General features: G+C 33.7%; 1 protein-coding gene across 3 annotated transcripts; it reads left to right on the forward strand.

Moving 5' to 3' along the window:
• Positions 1-2,168: 2,168 nt before the first annotated feature.
• Positions 2,169-16,543, forward strand: LOC106464185 (progestin and adipoQ receptor family member 4-like). Of its 3 annotated transcripts, none has more exons than XM_022391875.1 (5): positions 2,169-2,234; positions 2,651-2,963; positions 5,345-5,563; positions 6,590-6,807; positions 13,818-14,153. In XM_022391875.1, exons 1-5 carry the CDS (start codon positions 2,196-2,198, stop codon positions 14,031-14,033), a joined length of 1,005 nt encoding a protein of 334 aa, XP_022247583.1. In that variant the 5' UTR covers positions 2,169-2,195; the 3' UTR covers positions 14,034-14,153. The 3 variants fall into 3 exon arrangements, with proteins under 3 accessions (XP_022247583.1, XP_022247582.1, XP_013779765.1); XM_022391874.1 differs by having other exon boundaries at positions 2,225-2,300; XM_013924311.2 differs by lacking the exon at positions 2,169-2,234 and having other exon boundaries at positions 2,350-2,963; positions 13,818-16,543.
• Positions 16,544-19,050: the final 2,507 nt, after the last annotated feature.

Here is a 19,050-nt window from a genome sequence, read left to right on the forward strand (position 1 = left end):
TAAATTCAGAATAAGTATTATAACAATACCAGAGGATAGAAACATAATGGCATATTCAAATATCACAGCAGTTATACAATGTGATGTAGATTGTACATTAGAATGATGTAGTATGTATATTAATAGGTCAACTGTATGAATTTTGTGTTTTACAGTGCGATAAGTGAGTCTATCCTATGTTTTCATCGTGTTTACTAATATAAGATTTTCTTCTTTTTGTTTAATCTTTTTATATACAGTTTTTGCATAAACACGTAGTTCAAGAATGGGATGTTGCAGGATATTTGCACATTAGTGTAGGAAAGGATCAATGATTGCAATATCATTCATTGGTCAAATGAATGATGATTTCTTCATGTAACAGCCACAAATACTGTGAGAGAATGTCCAGTCACATGGTGACGATATTGCAAAGAAAGAATACAGGGTTTTCTGTATTAGTAAAGAATCTTGATGTTTTAATATGAGCTCTAACTGGTTTCCAAAGTATTTAGCTTGACAGAGATATGTCTTGAGAGAAAGAGACCTGCCGTCCCATTTACTAATACTTTGCTTATACAAGTACACACCCCGATTTTTTGTTTTGTTTTAACACAGATTGTTTCACTTTATATCACGTATCTAGTCTCCTTATTTCTCACACAGCTTAAAACTCAATCGGATTTAAAATTCAGATTACTTTGCAAACTTTCTGCTGAATCCATCCGTAATTAAGCGGATGTATTTGATACTTGTGCTGAAATCAGTTTATCTGACAATACTACAGCAGTTTCGTCTTTAGGAATCACTCATAAACATGTGCGTGTATACTGAGTGGTCACAAGTAAATAGACACCTAATTTTTCGTCATTTAACTGATTTATGCCAACTAATTTGTGTTCACAGAGCACTATATAAATGAAAATGGTCCGCACACTAGTTATCTTGTGCTACAACATGCCTAGAACTTAAGGTTCTCTCGAATTGTCAGATTTTATTAGAGGAAGGATAGTTGGTCAAGCAGATGGTGGAATAAGTCAGCGGCAAATTTCGCAGAATTTGGGAATTCCGCTTTTGACAGTCAACAGAATCATCGTGCAGTTCAGAAAACATAGGTCCACATAGCGAGGAACCCGAAACAGCTGTTTTAATACATATATATAATTCTTACCTCTGCTGGCAGTTTCAACTATTACACTGCGTTTAATTCAACCTCGATACTCTATTAGAAGAGAAACGTTAAGAGGACAGTAAGATTAATGATGAAAGGCTTTAATTATTAATAGTGAAAATAAGCAATTATGCAAAAATTTTGTAATAATCTATCGCATAAGCGTTTGCATTCACTGAAAATAAAAAAAGACTCGTGAACGGGTCCGGCGACAGTCTTTTCCAGGTGAGGGAGATGAGATGGGTCATACAAAATATCTAAGGGCTTTGCCATAGGGCAAGCTCTTGGAGTGGGCGACGAATATCCATGCACAAAGCACTCACTCCAAGGGGTGCCAAAATCGACAATGCAATTAGCAGTTCTTGTTAATTTTACAGACAGAGCTGCCGAATAAAAAGCTCTCACAAGCCAAAATGTTCTGTTTTGCTGTTTGGGGTAGCCATAATACCTTTTAATGCCGCCTCTGCTCGTGAATTAATTTTTTGTTTGGATAAACTGGTGTGCTTACAATTGGATCTATACTTATAGTTTCATTAAATATACATAATTTATTATAGACCACTGTTGATCAAGTTGATTTTCATTATATATTTCTTAATCATTTCTTTAATTGAAAAACAACGCCCCCAGTGGTACAGCGGCATGTCTGTGGACGTATAACGCTAGAAACCGGGTTTCGATACCCGTGGTGGGCAGAGCACAGATAGCCCATTGTCACACCAAATGCTCGCCCTTTCAGCCGTGGGGGCGTTATAATGTGACGGTCAATCCCACTATTCGTTGGTAAAAGAGTAGCCAAGAGTTGGCGGTGGGTGGTGATGACTAGCTGCCTTCTCTCTAGTCTTCCACCGCTAAATTACGGACGACTATCGCAGATAGCCCTCGTGTAGCTTTGCGCGAAATTCAAAACAAACAAAAACAAACATATTGTAAAGCAAATATATTTTACTACATGTTTCGGACACATTTTTTCGGGCCGTTATCACAATATTGTAATATTTATTACTAGTAGGCGGTACGGTCGGTGCCAAGGTTACTGTTCAATATGAGTCACTTAATTTTTTTTAAGTGTTCAGGATGTGTGGTAAAGTAGTAATACTGGATGAATTATCTTTTTTACTGTGGTACTGGTAGTTACAATAAGAGGCCTGTTAGTACGAGCAAATAAGTTTAATAAAGTAATAAAACTTATACATTATTTAATTTTATTGTTCTAATCTAACTTCCTAACTTGACAAGCAGTAAGCTCATAGGATAGTTTGTTACAAAATAAAAAATAAATAAATTATGTATAACTATAAGCCCAGTAATATTACTGATACTAATATTAGTGGTAATGCTACTAAATTTAGTCCTACTAATACTAACAAGGACGTGGAAATACCTACTGTTGGTACAAGTAGTATTAATAAGGACGTGAATGTGGGATTTTCTTGTGACAAAGAAAATTACAGTACAATTATAAGTGGGGTTAACTCCAGCAAACATTTACACTTACAGAATGGTTTTCCAGAGGCGTTGACTGTTGATCTGATACCAGCTACGAGAAAAGGCAATCCAACTTTTGGTAATAAAACAATATTCTGGAAAACAGCATGTAATGTCAGAAAACTGAGATCTAATTTTAAAGAAAAGTTCAGTAACTTTAGTGAGGCTAATGACCAATCACTGTTACTTCGAAGAGACCAGTCTCCTATCTACTTGCAGTTCAATCCATACATTTTTAAAGGTTATAGGCCCATTTTGACAACCTGGGGTTGTATACGAAGTCTGTTCTACCTTCACAATGAAACAGTAAATATAGTAACCCATGGTAAGTAACAATCATTAAAGCTAGATAAAAATCAAAGAAATAAAGGTAACTCTTAGTAATAAGCACAAATTTTACACTTTTAAATCTATTTAATTAATTTGATGTATAAATTATAAAACTTTAAGAAGTTATTCACAGTTTTAGTATAACTATAGTATAAGGAATTGTCATTAAATTTTACTCTTGGTTTCTCACATTTCTTTCAGATTGTGAGGTACTACTGTTCATTACATAGATGCTTACTAATTACTAGTGTTGTTATTTTTTTAATTATTTATTAGAAAAAGGTAAAAAGTGAGAAGCCCAAATAAATAATTAGGACATGATGTCAAAGCAGACAGTGAAAAGTGAAATGGTTTTGACTTTTGAGCACTTGCTGTCTCCTTACGCTTAAGTCATCACTTTTATTTATTCATTATTTCATATACTTCTGAAACACTATTTTAACAATAGATGCTCCACATGTTTATGGTCTTTTCCCTACTGTATTCCATGCTTTTTTTTTTTATCTCATTGGCTTTCCTAATGATGCTGTATTGGTTTATTGAGATATTTTTATTTATAGGATGCAAGTTATTACAAACATTGTAAAATTTATAGTCGTTGAGAAAACAAAAGGCACTGAGAAAACTGAAATTATAAATATGTCAAGCTATTCGTTTTAAGTTTATATTTTAAGGTAATGTTTCATGCAGTTAAACTTAAACTTTTAACATTCAACCATAATTGCATAAGTCTATTATTGTAATCCTTTCTTTAGATGTTTTACACAACAAAACCATGATAAAATTGTACTTTTTAAAACATAAGGTTAGGCTTAAAACTTTGGTTTTACTTCTTCAGAAAATCTTAATTAGTAGCATACACTACTTCAGTAGTTAAATTGTTCTAGAAATAACAATACACTGTTTAGGGCTGTTTTAAAAATCCAGAGAAAATTGTGCTCTTGTATTCCATTTCTAGTTGAATGAGTGATAAAGATTATGAGATGATCATTCTATGTATCTGTAGAGGATAGTGGATATAATTTTGCATATGTTACAGTTGAGTGAATGACAATACCCAATAGATTTTCATCTTACACAGTTGTAGAAGATATACTGTTGTAAGCTATGTATTTTTAATGTTGTAATTTGTTTAAAGTTTTGAGACGGCTTGAATGGGTAGTGAAAGAAATTTTATTACATATGTACAACATTTTGACAAGCTTTTGCCATCATCAGGTACAATAGTTTACATAGACAGTGTGTCTGAATCATCATTCTCTTAAGCCATCCACCCAATATGCTGTTGCTAGTAGCATGACAAATAGGATTTTAGGTTGTATCTACAGAAATATTGAATAACAAGTCTAAAGAGATTGTAATATCATTGTATAGTTTATTGGTTAGGCCACACTTGGAGTAGTGTATTTAGTCTTGGGCTAATAAGATAATACCTGGGATGGAATGGTTGTTATATAGGTTAAGGTTTTTGAACTTGTTTTCTCTTGAAAAAAAGAAGTTAGAATAGATTTGGTTAATTAAGATGTTTAAGATTGCTAAGGGCATTGATGGTTTTGATACACCATCGTTTTTCCTACTTAATGGTAAGAATGTTAAGACTAGGGGACACAAGAAAACTTTGACAGGGTAGGAGTCATCTTTGGCTAAGACAGTTTTATTTTTATAACAAGGTGGTTGGCCTTTGGAACAGGTTACCTTCAGTCTAGGGGAGTTTAACAAAAACTTGAATGATAAGGGCTGACTTTGAGGTTTCTTTTTCAATGTTTAATTTATTGGATAGGATAGTCTGAATGGTCCCTTGTTGTCCTTTAATGTTATATTATAATATAGGTTTTCATAACACCATTTAGAATGTTCTAGGTTTACTCCCATATATTTACTTAATCTTAACATCATTCACCCTCTAGCTAACATCAGAATTAAAACATTGGAAATATAGCTTACAAGAAGAAAACCTGGTCAACCTATAAAAGTATTATCGCTCATGTCGTTGAGACAAATGATTTCTATAAAACATGAAACTTTATGTTAATAATGCTTGGAGACAGCTTGAATGGGTAATGAAGAAAAACTTGTAATGTTAGTTTAACATAACAGCAAATGTACAAGCTGTACCTGATGATGACAAAACCTTGTTGAAACATGCATTACCCATTCAAGCTGTCTCCAAGCAATATTAGTTTAAAAGTGGGTTCCTCATCATCAAATTTAACTTTATGCTAAGTTCTATATGATAATTTTGTTATTTCCATGTTGATTGTTTATTTTATTATTTAACATTATATAGACTTGTGGTTCTAAATGCACATGTAAACATGATGTATTAGTTATGTTGAAATTATTGTTTGGTGATTTTATTATTGTTTTTTTCACAAGCCTTGGCTTTAATGTATGCACTCATCTGCCTACCAACCCTGTTACCATGGCACCAGATACAAATACCTGTCTTGCCTTATTGCCATGTAGTTGCCACATTTGCACCATGGTTAGGAAGCTTTATATACCACTTGTTCATGAATCATGAAGGAGGATGTAAGACCTACATGAAACTCTTGAAGTGGGACATAATAGGCATCTGGATTACACAGACCTGTGGTAATTGTTTTTATATGTTTATTTAGAAGAATGAAAATGTGAAAATAATTAGTACTGGTTTTCATAATGATGCTATTACAATTATCAGTTGAAGTTAATATACTTATTTTTATACATGTAGTCTGTCTCAAAGTAAAAACAAATTTTGTAAACAGATTATGTTTTATTGCAATAATGAAATACTTTATTGCATTTACAGCTTTTAAAGCAAACCTTTTTTTTTATGTAAAGGTATACAGATGGTGTATACATTTCTGATATTGGTTTTAGGTTTAGTATACTACTTAATGTCATAATGCATGTGTATAGTGAGACAGATGGTAATATTGGTAGAGAAACAACTTAATATTTATTTTTGAACTCATACTTGGTCCATTATTAATATAATTTAAGGATGACCAGTAAAATAAAAATATATCTATTTATATCAGATACAGAAATATTTTTGAATAAAAGTCAAATTTCATTATCATCAATCAAAAATTCATATTCTTAGATTTCATTAGAAAATGATCTTTAGAATTGCTTTTTTTAACCTTAATGTGATTTAGATAAAAACCTTGAAGACAATAAATTCAAACTGGTGTTTTGCTTTTAAAAGATAAGGTGCTATAATGAAGTAAACGTATTTTAATGAATTATATGTAATATACCAATACTCTTACACACTTTTTTTTAATCTTTAAAGTTTTTAGTGTTGACTGAAGGATGGAAACCATATTTATAAAAAACAACAAACAACTTCAGAGAAATGTTATTTATTTTAACCAATGTTTCAACTTACACATTTTGAGAGTCTCTTATGTCACATGTTACAAAACTGAATAAAGAAAGTATTAATGGATGAATCTAATAACTTGCAGCATGTATTTAATAAGTAGCTAATATTTCTCCTCGGAATTTAGTACAATGAACTGTTTATGAATTTTGTTAAAAACGTTGAAATAATGGATAGAATTATATTTAATGGTAAATTTGGAGCTGTAATTTACAGAAAAATCTGAATAATTTTTATTTCTTTTTCAGGAGCTTTCACCACCATTTATGCTGGGACGGCTTGCCTGCCCTTATTGTTATGTTATGGTGTAAGGTTTATGTACTTGATGTTCTGTATGAAAGCTCTCTTCGCAGCTACTTTTGCCTCAAGTGCTTGGCAGAGACGAACCAGTTTCCTATTCTTGCTGCTTATGCGTTTGTTTGTTCTGTGTATTAGACTAACTACATTTGGTGGAGGCCATTCACAGGTAAAAACTAGGCATAATGAAGTACTTACTTAAAAATGTTAGACTCAGGGGAACAGATTGAAAACCACAATGAAAGGATGCTGTATTTGACTAACACAATGTTTTGAACAGCTCTTTTTCCTCAACTTTGTGTTACTCTAACTTATTAAACTGCAAATGAATGCACTTGCACTTTATTAGCAAATTTTTGAATAATTATAGTGTTAATAGGCATATAGTAGGGTAACATTAAAAATACTCACAACATTTGCAGGCACTGTACATAATTAAAAACCATAGTTGCATCATTTAAGGGACATTAATGGAGACTGTTGGTCCATCAGAGATGTCTCATCCACTTTATGAAAAAAATAAACCAAATCCAGCCATGATCATGTAAATAGTTATGAAGCCTTCCATTAAACTTCCTTAAATTTACTGCATCCATTACACCTTAAGGCAATCAATTCCAAAGGTCAAACACCCTGTTAGGAAAGTAAAATTGTCTAGGCTCATGACTCCTATCCTACTATAACATACATTGATGTCTCTTTGTCCCATGACTTTCACAATCAAATGAAATGAAAAAGATGATGCATCAATACTACTGATTCACTTAATTATCTTAAACACCCCAAACAAATCTTCTCTATATTTTCTCTTTTCAAGATAAAACAACTTCAGTGATTATAACCTTGATCAGCTGATTTTTCCAAGCCCGTTCCCTTGGCTGTGGTTTCGCTAGATAGTAGATAGGGACAGTGGAAATCTCGTTAATCCATTCATGCGCGTCACTAATTAGATGACGAGGCATTTGGCTACCTTAAGAGAGTCATAACCAAAAAATTGTTGGCTACGTAGATTTTCTAGATGTAGTTTCTAACTATGAGGTTCTGTTTGGACAAAGCAGTTCTAATTTATTCTATCATAGCAGTTGATGCCTAAGATGCAGATTTTCTATGTGTGGACAAACACTACCACTGTCGAAGTCTGACACTTTTTTGCTTGCACTAGGACTGAAAACAAGAACAATAAGTTGTATAATTTACTTTTGCATTGTTTTCAAACTAAGTGTGAACTAGTGACATGTAATGCTGTACTTGAAACAGTGCAATTTTTAAAATAGCCTTTCAAAGAAACAAAATGGGAGCAGAGGAGAAATTCTTATGTTGATAACCTTAAAAAGTCTTTCTTCCAGCAAAGAGAGCATTACTGCAAGAATAAAGATAAGATCAGAAACAGTAATGCTGAATATGTGAAACAAGTCTTAGACATTAATACAGCCAAAGAAAAGACTGCCACCTTGGCTAGATGGAAGAACTATAGCATAGATATCAGAAAAAGCCAGAAAATGTTAGAGAGTTAGCTCTAAGAAAACTACGAGAAGGATAAGCCTAGAGCCCAGTCATCCTCGAGACCTAGCACCAAGAAAAGCTGCGAGAAGGACTGGCCTAGAGCCTATTCACTTATGAAACTTAGTACCAAAGAAAGCTATTAGACAAGTGTAAACAATTTTTAAGTAAAAAAAAAATTAGGAAGTAGGAATGGGAGCACCAAAAGTTATAAGTTATAGCAGTCAGAAGGACTTGACACATAGTGGTATGGTTGATCAAAATCACCCAGTGAAGAAGTCGAATGGGAGGATAAACATTTAGGTATAGGTTGGTCCAATCCTGGCTGAAAGCATCAACAGCCAGAGTAAGAGGATGAGGAACCAGAGACCAAAACAGAAGTAATTTGTAGTTTAGGAATGTAGAAAAAGCATTGATGTGAGGAGTGCACCACTGAAGGCAAAACCACTGGAAAACAAGAGGATCGAGAAACTATTCCATTAGATAGAGTTTGTCTGCAACAAGATTGAAAGCACCCAGAACATGACGTGCAATGATATGAATACCATGTGTGTGGGCCCAAAAGAGAAGATCTAATGTATGAAAACAAAGGGATCAAGAATGGGTGCCTTCCTGGTGATTGAGATAAGTTACCACTGTATAATTGTCGGTATGGATCATGACCAGTTGTTTCTGGCCAGATGGAGAAATGAACCAAAGCTCAATGTACAGCAAGAAGCTCCAGGATGTTGATATGATAAGACCTTTAAGCTGCAAACCAATACCATGAAGCATCCTGCTGATTGACCTGTGCCCCCCATCCCTGAAGGGATGCGTCTGTGAAAACGTGTAAATCTGGACGTGGAGGAGGAAGTGGTACACCCACTGACTTGTGAGACTTGTTCAACCATTAGTGCAGATCGTTGATGAGGGTTGGAGAAAGGGTAATAAGAGCCTGCAAAGGATTCCGTACAAGATTCCACTGGCCTGCATATGCTCACAACCAAAGGGGATAAGGGCTGCCATGAAAGACCATTTCCCCAAAAGTGATAGAACCTCACAAGCTGTAATAGATGGAACAGTAAGAACGTGGAGAGCTGAAAGCTCCATAGAACGAAGTTGAAGAGGAGAAGGTTGGGCCCGACTGAGATAGGTGTTGAATAAAACATCCAAATGTACAAGATATTGGGTAGGTTGAAGGAATGACTTCTCCAACTGGATTAACCAGTTCACACAAGTCACCTCCAGGGGCAGCTGATGGGTGTGACTGGCAGACTTCTGTTTGGAATGAGCTAACAGTAGCCAGTCATCCAAAAAAATTATTAAAACGCAACCCAAGAACATGTAGGTGATGTGCAAACACACTGATCACAACATATGGAGCCAAAGCAAGACTGAAGGTCAGGCTTGCGAAACTGATAAACCACCCTGTGATGAACAAACTGAAGATAGCATCACCACTGACAAGATATCAGGATATGCAAGTTGCAAGTAAGCATTCGTGATGTCCATCTTAGTCATCCACAAACCTGAAGAAAAAGCCCACCTGAGGGTGAAAAACGATTCCATGGTAAAATGAGGTAGACTGAAAAATTGACTGTAGGACAAATCATCATAGGCTGCCAGACTCCGGTTTTCTTGGGGAGAACAAACAGCCTGGAATAAAAACCTGGAGAAAGATGATGAACAAGTTCTATGGCCTGTTCAGACAAAAGTTCTTGAACAACCTCTAACAGATACTGGCAGGTAATAGGATCCCAAGGCATAGGGAAGGAAATTTGTATTAATAACCCACTGATCTGTGGTGAAAGATTGCCAAATGGAAATTAAATTTGCTCAAACAAGCTCCCACTGGACCTGTACCCACTGGGTAGTTACCGTTATTTTGGCATCATGCCCATCTACATTGAATAAAATGATGAGATGAGGAACCCCTGGAGGGAAGAACTGGGACGGGAAACAGGAATAGGGGTATGTCGTTGTTCCGACTGCAACAAACGAGCTACCAAAGACAAAAGGGTAGTGTGTGGATGCACAGACTCCACTCACTATTCCAAAGTTTCAGGTACAAGATTGAAACATATCTCTGAAGAAAAGGGACTATGTGTAAATCCCTGAGAAAAGAGGGTGGCAAACAAACCTGGGACAAGACCCATCTTGACCCAGAAGATCCCAACAGCAGATAAACCACGTGTGTAAAGCAAGAGCCAGAGATGATAAAGGAGCCAATGTGGAGGTAATAAGGAAAAGGCTTCCCCAAAAAAACCCTCAGGATCTTGGTGGATTGCCTTAGAAAGGAGATGGATGGTAGGTAAGTACCACTGAAGTGATGTAAGGGTAAGAAGAAGGCAGGAAAACTGGGCATGGGTTAAACTCACAGGAAAATCACCCCACACACAGGTAAAATAGACCCCAACTGCTGAGAGTCAAGAAACGAACAGTCAACGTGATGGTAAGCCAAAGCAAACTGATTCTTAGCCCATGGAGGGCGAGGTATGCTGGCACCCTCAACCAATTGGGAAGCAAGTTGCTCAGCATGAACCCTAATATCCAGGGAGGGTGGAAAAACTAAATAAGGTGAGGAAGAACTATCATGTAACAAAGAAGGATGGGGATCTTAGGAAATCAGGGAAATGGATAAAACATCACATACCTGAAAATTCATGTCTAAAAATACTGAATTAGGCCTAGCTGATTCTGCAGTTTGGGCATAGGGAAACACAGCAAAATCCGATGGCAGAAAAATGTGATAAGAATCTTCATCGACCTGAACAGGTTTGGTGTGTTCAGGAGGAAGTGGAGCAAGTTTAGAAGTAGGTGGTTGACCCATGTAATGATCAATCTCTCAGCAGTTAAATCCAATGACTGGTCACCCCCACCTGCAGCCTGTGAAAGAGTGCTTGTAGGAGGTATGATGCCCGAGGTGGTAACATGAACCTCAGAATTCATTGCAAAATTGAATGTTAAATAAACAAATGTAAATGTGAGAGAAATTTAAATTATGACTGGGAAAGGAAGTTAAAGTAAAATGCATCTTCAGTATAACAAAAAAGCAAGGAATAAGTTTATAATGGCTCTTTAAATGATAACAATCACATGACGCTAAAACATTGCAAAAGGAAACATGAAAGATGTACATCTGCTGGAACTGGGTTAGTATCATATGGAAGTTACTATCCATGAACATCTTGCTAGACCTGCTCAGTCATAGCAGACCATTAGCTGTGGCAACTTTATATTACCCTTGTTGCTCTCTATCACTTCCATCATGTTATTGCAAACACATCACAAATTTTCAGATATATACTGACAAAAGAAATTGTGTTATATTGACAAAAGAGACAATAGAAAAGAGGATAAATATGCTTATTAAGAGATGAAAAGAAAAGAAGAGGATAAATAAAGTAGTAAACATGTAATTTCTGGCAATCTATTGCTATACTATTTACATATCAAATTTATATTTCCACCCTCAAAGAATTCTGGTGATGCTATTATGACCTTAGTATGATATAATTTTATTCATTACAATGTACAACAAAGGTCTCAGTTTTAATGTTACTTTCTTTCTGAACATGGGTATTGGCTCAGTAACCAGGCCTGCAAGTACTGCTTCAGTCTACATGTTGAAGTCAATAGATTTACAATATGACAGGATAGTATTCAAGTTTTGAATAATGTACATTTTGACAATGAAACTCCATCATTGTGAAAAAAAAAGTATTAATCAGTGACAATGATCCAGACCCTGGTTGATCAACCAGGACAAATGCAAGGTATTTCACAGGCTTGAAATACAAGCAGAGGTATCCATGGTTAGGTACATGCAGTGTAAGTAATGTGAATTATTAAAAAAAAGTTTTCATTAATAAGAACTAGTGCTGAACTTCAGACATACCCGTGTAAGAGGCCACAAAAACAAGTTGATAGCATGTTTCATGCAGAAGCAAGACATTCAGCTTTTACAAGCAGTTTAAATATTTATAAACAGTTGAAGGAAGCACAAAACAACAAACATTCAAACAAGAAAAAAAAAGATTCACTGTTATTAAGAAACTTTTCTATTGTGCACACTTGCTTATAATAAATTAGACAGAATAATTGATCCTTGAAAAGGGTTGTTATTATAATTAATGAACCAGAAGTAAGTTTTTGTGTTTTCTATTGTTTTATTTTATATCCACTTAATTTCTCAGTTATCAAAAGAATAATGTGAAATTCCCAATTTAGAAGGCTCCATTTAAAAGTTACTTAAAAAGCCCTACTTAGAAAACTGTGTACAGTTTTGGTCTCTTTATTTAAGAAAGGTTATTGACTTATTGGGAAAAGTTCACTAGAGGGTTACAGTGATGATTCCTGGATGGAAGTGTTATCTTACAAGAATAGGTTAAGGTATAATTTTCTCCTGAAAAAAAAAAAAGAAGGGTGAGAAGTAATCTCATTGAAGTTTACAAGAAAATTCAGGGGAGTCATATGATAATGGTCTCTGATTTCTTTGTGATATATTCTGAAGATGATAGGACAAGAGGATACAGATTTAACATTTAGAAAAAAAAGAGACAAGGATCCAGTTAAGACTAACTTCTCTAACAGGGTGATTAATTTATGGAATAAGCTGCTGTTGGCAGTGGTGGAGGTCAGCACTTTGTTGGAGCTTAAAAAGAGAATAAATGATTTCCTGAAAATAAAAGGCCGGGTTTCAATTTGAATATTTATTTTTCCCAAAGGTTGGTCCTATCTTGTCCATATGTTACTGTAACATAAAATATCCATTTAATATGTACTACAGATAAAAGCATTTTGTACATTTAGTTCAATTTTATGCAGATGTTACCACGAGAAAGTGCTTTTGGCTGTAATGAATTACTTTCAGCTTCAGATGTACTTTTTCTTAGTGAACTTTTATATGAAAACATTCTTGAGTAATGTTTTTCATCTACACGATGTCATGATTTTTACTTTTAATACATAAGTAGAAAATTGTGAAAGACTTGTTTAAATTAAAGAAACCAACATAAGGGTGCATATTATTACCACCTATAGGATTTAAGGTTTAAACTAGCAACCTTGGCCATATGAATTATATAGAGTATCAAACTTTATTGGGGTAATAGTGCTGGAATGGTAAGATAGTTTTAATGTTATATGCTTGCACGTTATTCTTAGGTTAATTGATTTCCCATAATATAATTGGAAGAATAACAGGAGATTCGTCACAAAATGTATTGTGGTACAAAATTAGGTATTCTCCTAATCCTGACTGAACTTGACATACACACAAAAAAAAACAAACAAGATTGGACACAAGTTAAAGACAGTGAAACATCTTATCTCAAATACTTAAAGGCAAAAACAAGTGTTATTTCAACACATTTACTGGAAAGCTTAAATATAATCAAATTTATCTTTAGCAAAATCATCATGTTCCAGCTGAGAAAATAAGGTATTATGAAGCAAAATAACAATGCTATTCTTTTTAGGGAATCTGTCCAAATAACTCATGGTCAATTTCACTACAAAATAAGAGTTGCAGTGTCCTTGTTTTGAGATCACTGTCTATATTTATACAGTATGTTCTACTTTACAGGAATCTTCCCCATGAGAAAGTACACAATGACCTTTAAGGTTTTGAACAGTACATGTGAAATACTTTTAATCTAAGTAAACTGTTTTAATGTGCAAGTTTTTTTATGATTACAGGCTTTAGTACATGTGATAATGCAGGAGATGTGGTCAGTGACAGGAGCAGTTATCAGTGCTACACATGTGCCAGAACGGTGGTTACCAGGGAAACTTGACATAGTATTTAACAGTCACAACATCATGCATGTTCTAGTGATATTTGGTGTAATGCATATGCATTGGGCTGTTGAAAAGGATTTCACTTGGCTCTCAGAAGGAGGATGCATTCCTTGATATAATTTTGATTTAATAGTTTGGATAGTAATTAAATTCACTTTGGGAAAACTTAACTAACAAATATAAAAGCTTTTTTTTTCTGTAGAAAACCATCATAAATCTTTGCAGTTTCTGTAATTTCTTGTCATTTTTACTGTACTATACTTAAACTCATAACATGAAATGTTGCACTGGTATTTAAAGTTAAAATGCTGGTTAGTATGGACACACAAGTCTGTAAATACTATTTAATGCTTTAATATCATTGTTTTAAATTAAACTTCATTGATCTTTAGTATGCTAATATTTTATAAAATACTACAAAGAAGTGCCTTTGTTTTTATATTGCTTTACATCAATAAAATTAAAACTCAATCACCATTTGAACAGGTTATTACACTTTCTTTTTGATATGAAAGTTTGGTGAATAATTAGTTATTTTGATAGAAATACATAATAATTTGAATTTATAATACTCTTTTGGGGTGAAATATTTCCCACTTACCTTTTGTCATTTTCTCCAACACTGTATGTAACTCATTTCTTGGTTATGATTCTATTTAATCAACCATGCATACATATACCAATGGAAATATTCTTCTCATAACTGCATTGTATATTCATGGAAATACCTTATTATACAATACAGGTTAGGGCTGACATCAGTCTTAGTATTTTACAAAAATTATAACATTTGTAGGCTCAAAGGGATGAACATGGATAGTTTAACACTAATATAGGCAGTATTTTCAAAATTACTTTGATGTATAATGTATTCTAACATTCTCCTTAGTTTCACTAAGATTGAATAGCAGACAAAGTCGTGTAATACGGTAAAAAAATCTAAACAAAAATTATGTACATCAAAAATTTCAGCTGCACACCCAGTATTAAAGGTATACAGAATCGTACCTTAAGTATTTATAAAAATACACTTTTTATGATATGCTTTATATTTAACAGGAAAAACACGAGTGAACAATGGTATTGTGTTTATTAAGAGCTTTTGATAAAAAATAATCTAATTAGATTATAACATAAAAGTCAGTAGACATTAACTAAGCTGATTCTATATAATAAGCCAACTCAGACTTTTAAATATAAATCAATTCATAAAAAAATCCCAATAATACTTCATGAAGTTTTTTCAGATTTTTTGTACATTTAGATAAATATTTGCATACTTCTAGTCATGTAAGATGTGAATATATGGAGTTATACAGGGTAATTCAGAAGTCCACTGACAAGGAAATAATACTGAAATGGAGAAGTATAGGAAAATAACTGTTAGGATGTGGAATAAGGTTTTGTCGGCCTGCCCTGGGATAATATCATTGGGTCATTCAAAGTTATGTTCATGGTGTTGTCTTTTGTATGAGGTATTAGTATGCATCACACACCCAAAACGTAAATGGCAAAACATTTTAAATCAAAAACTACCAAAATCTCTCCCCAAGAACAACAGTTATAAGCATAAATACATGTATCCATTCTATGCATATGGAGTTGTGTCACAAAAAATCAAAATCCTACCATAGCATATTGTGTTCCACCAGTGTTTGCTGTACAAAGTCAGAATTTTGCATTAGCCGGTCACTGCACTTCAAAGGGTAAAAAAAGATTAAAAATTTTAGAAAAAACTCCCTACATAAGATAGCACACAAGCATTGTGCTGTTGTTGCTTTTAAATCATCCAAAATTATGGCATATATTCAGTTGAAGGACAGTTTAACAAGGTCCTACTGTATGGAGAGTGTCACCAGGATGCTCAAGTTTCTGCCAGGTTGTATGTAGAACAGTTTTTAGATGAGCGTCATCAGTTATTTGGAAACTACAGATACCATATGGGCAGACCAAGAACACCAGCATCAACCAGTATTGACAATACAATAGCTGGCATTTATTATATTTGGGCAGCTCTTTGAACACAGTTATTGACTGATTGCTAAATTTAGTAAAACTATTAAAATATTTATCTCCTTTGCATGTAATTATTGTTATAAAATGTTTCATTTGTTATTGCTTACATCTTTATAATTGGCATTTTTAGTGTATGATACATACTAATAAAAGTTTTGAAGGACATAACCTCAAGGATATTGTCACACAGTAGACCAACACCACTTCATTCCATACCACTAATAATTATTTTACTAAATCTTTTCATTTCTGAATTAATTGCCTGTCAACAGACTTCTGAAATACCAGGTATGGTATATAAAATGCCCTTTCATTACAGTAGATTTAGAATAAAAATTAAAGTGCAAATTCTTTTTTTTAATTTAGAATTTGTGTCTTTTGGCAAAAACATTTTATGGAACCAGTTGAAAATAAAGTATAGATATCTAAAGGTTGAATATAGTATATAGAATACTTTATGCTGACAAATCCATCTATTTAAAAATATAGAGTGCTAAAATGAGTGTTTTCTGTTTTGTCAATTTTGACTACTATATTTTCCACTTGAGGATTGTATGCAACTCTGTATTCATACAAGTTTCAAGGGGTGGTATCCAAAGCAGGGCTGATAAGAGGAGGGGGGGGCTGGTCCGTGGTCTATTGAGGGGCCCGGCCGTGGGATATTCCAAAGCTCACTAGAAATGTTTACTACTTAATGAGCTAAAATGGCTACTGCTTTTTTCATGTATTCATGAAGAAATTTGTCACTTAAATTTCTTTTATAAAAAATCAAATAGAATGAAAGGGGCCTGATGATATTACTGACCCCAGGGCATGGGCTGGCTCTCGACACACCTGATCCAAAGTACTTCTTGTATTCATAATGAAACACCGTTTTACCTTTAAAATGAGCGTTTGTTTAATCTTTGATCCTCACTTTGTTGGTGTTTTGCTTTTGAGAAAATAACTCGGTAAAATTATCCTAAATCTACTCAAAATGCGCTTAAGCATTATAGGGTAAAATAGTAATAAGAAAAGCCAGCAGGTTATTTGTTGTCAATGAATTTGAAAATTGACTTTTTTAAACATAAAGTCCAGTCAACTCATTTTATGTTTGGTGTATTTTGAACAAATATATGAAAACTGGAACATCTTAGTTAACTTATCCATTTTCTCTAAAGCTTTAACCAAGACACATGGCAGTGTGTCGTGTGGCCAAGACAACCTGTTGTAGGACACAGTGCGTGTTATTAACAGGAGTGATAGTTTAGCAATTTTCCACTTTCTGTATTTTGGACTGTGATAACTCAAACTATCACATATTTTCAGTGGATGTGCTTTACTGGACTCTTAATTCACATACCAAATTTCAAGGCCATCCATTAAGAAATACATGAGATATAACATATCCTTTTTTTTTCTTAACACCTTAAGTAAAGTTTATTTGATAGAAAAACATACTTAACTTTTATGGATTTTTTTCAAATTTGGTACACTGATAGATCCTTTAAACCTATAATTAGGAGTCTCATTTAGTATAAGTATAAGCCACATGTTCAAAGTTATTCAACAAAAATCTCTCAAATTTGACAAGTATCAAGTGTGCAACTTAAAGGAATGAAATCATAATTGATGGCCAAACTGGTAGCTACATTTACAGCATTGACACGAATTTTACAGCAAATATTCATTCATCAGTTAACCAGGCTGCATTTTTTGTTCAACTTGGGGCATGATGGTGGGTAAAACAAAATACATGGCCTAGCCAACTAATGAATGAATATTTTCTGTAAAATATGTATGAATGCTACAAGTTTGGCTGCCGATTTTGATTTCACTTTTTTTAAGATGCACACTCACTCCTTTTTGGCAGCACTTTTTTTTTACACCAAATATGTTTTTGATTAGATATAAAACAATACTAGTTGAGGATGAAAAAACTGCATACAAATTAGGTGCAGTATAATATATTGGCAAATTTGATTTTTGAGATTTTTCTTTGTTTTTCAGTTCATTTAGACACGTTTTGTGCTGGTTTGTTACATGTAATCGTGAAGTTATAAAACAATTGTGATATATATGCAGTTCCTAGTTTTCCCACCAACTTTCAGATGTTAAATTATACATATATTTTAAATTAAATACTTGTTTTAAAAATAGATGTTTTATAAAGTTCATTGTTAATTAAAACTATTTTGACAATAAACTTGGAAATGTGTGCTATTAAAGAAGGTGAAACAGTTTTATAACAACATATACAGAAGATGGTTCCAAATAATCCATCAGGGATGAGAAAAATTTGTGGATTTATAGAAATGTGCACATTTCAATTGAAAAATATGGGTCCCAAAATTCATTAAAAGTTTGGGGAGGGGTTTTGAATGTGTGTGTGTTTTTTTTATAGCAAAGCCACTTCGAGCTGTCTGCTGTGTCTACTGATGGTAACCGAACTCTTGATTTTAGCATTGTAAATCCAAAGACTTACCACTGTCCTACCGGGATATGGAGTTTTGATAAATTCCCGATCCAATTGAGCAGAATGTATAAAGTATCAATGAGGGTTTTGTTTATTTAGAGCAAAGTCACCTTGGACTATCTGCTGTGTCCATTGAAGGGAACTGAACCTCAGATTTTAGTGTTGTAAGTCTGTAGACTTACTGCTGTACCACCAGGGGACAATATCATTGAGATCAGCCAATGCAAGGTGCTTATTGCCACCCTTAAATCTTGTCAGACAGTAATGAGATTGAAAAAAAATAATCTTGTGAAATTATGTATGTTCAAAAGCTGGTAATGAGATTTGCACCTCGTGGTATAAGGCCTTGCTGTTTGTGCTATGCACTTCTTTCTTCATTTGCATATTACATCCCTGATCTATATATATTTGAACAAAAGTGCATATTAAAATGGATTACTATTTTTATACTACTTAATATATACTTATACATTAATGTTTTGCATGTATAGATTGCCAGTTAAATGGTGATATATCATAAACAGTATAATTTATTCCAGTGTATGACCTCCATGTTTTTATTTCTTTTGTTTCAGTATAATAGTATAAATTTAGAGTAACACACACACACACACATATATATATACATATATATATATATATATATATATATATATACTA

This window comes from Limulus polyphemus, unplaced genomic scaffold (genome assembly GCF_000517525.1).
Source record: "Limulus polyphemus unplaced genomic scaffold, Limulus_polyphemus-2.1.2 Scaffold1581, whole genome shotgun sequence".
NCBI classification, from domain to species: domain Eukaryota; kingdom Metazoa; phylum Arthropoda; class Merostomata; order Xiphosura; family Limulidae; genus Limulus; species Limulus polyphemus.

What these genes read in the sequence shown, in the direction of transcription:
- LOC106464185 (XM_013924311.2), top strand. Translation starts at nt 2,438, where the DNA reads ATGTATAACTATAAGCCCAGTAATATTACTGATACTAATATTAGTGGT. An exon ending in AGTAAATATAGTAACCCATG is followed by an intron (nt 2,964 to 5,344) that starts GTAAGTAACAAT and finishes TTTTTTCACAAG; the next exon opens with CCTTGGCTTTAATGTATGCA. An exon ending in TTGGTGGAGGCCATTCACAG is followed by an intron (nt 6,808 to 13,817) that starts GTAAAAACTAGG and finishes TTATGATTACAG; the next exon opens with GCTTTAGTACATGTGATAAT.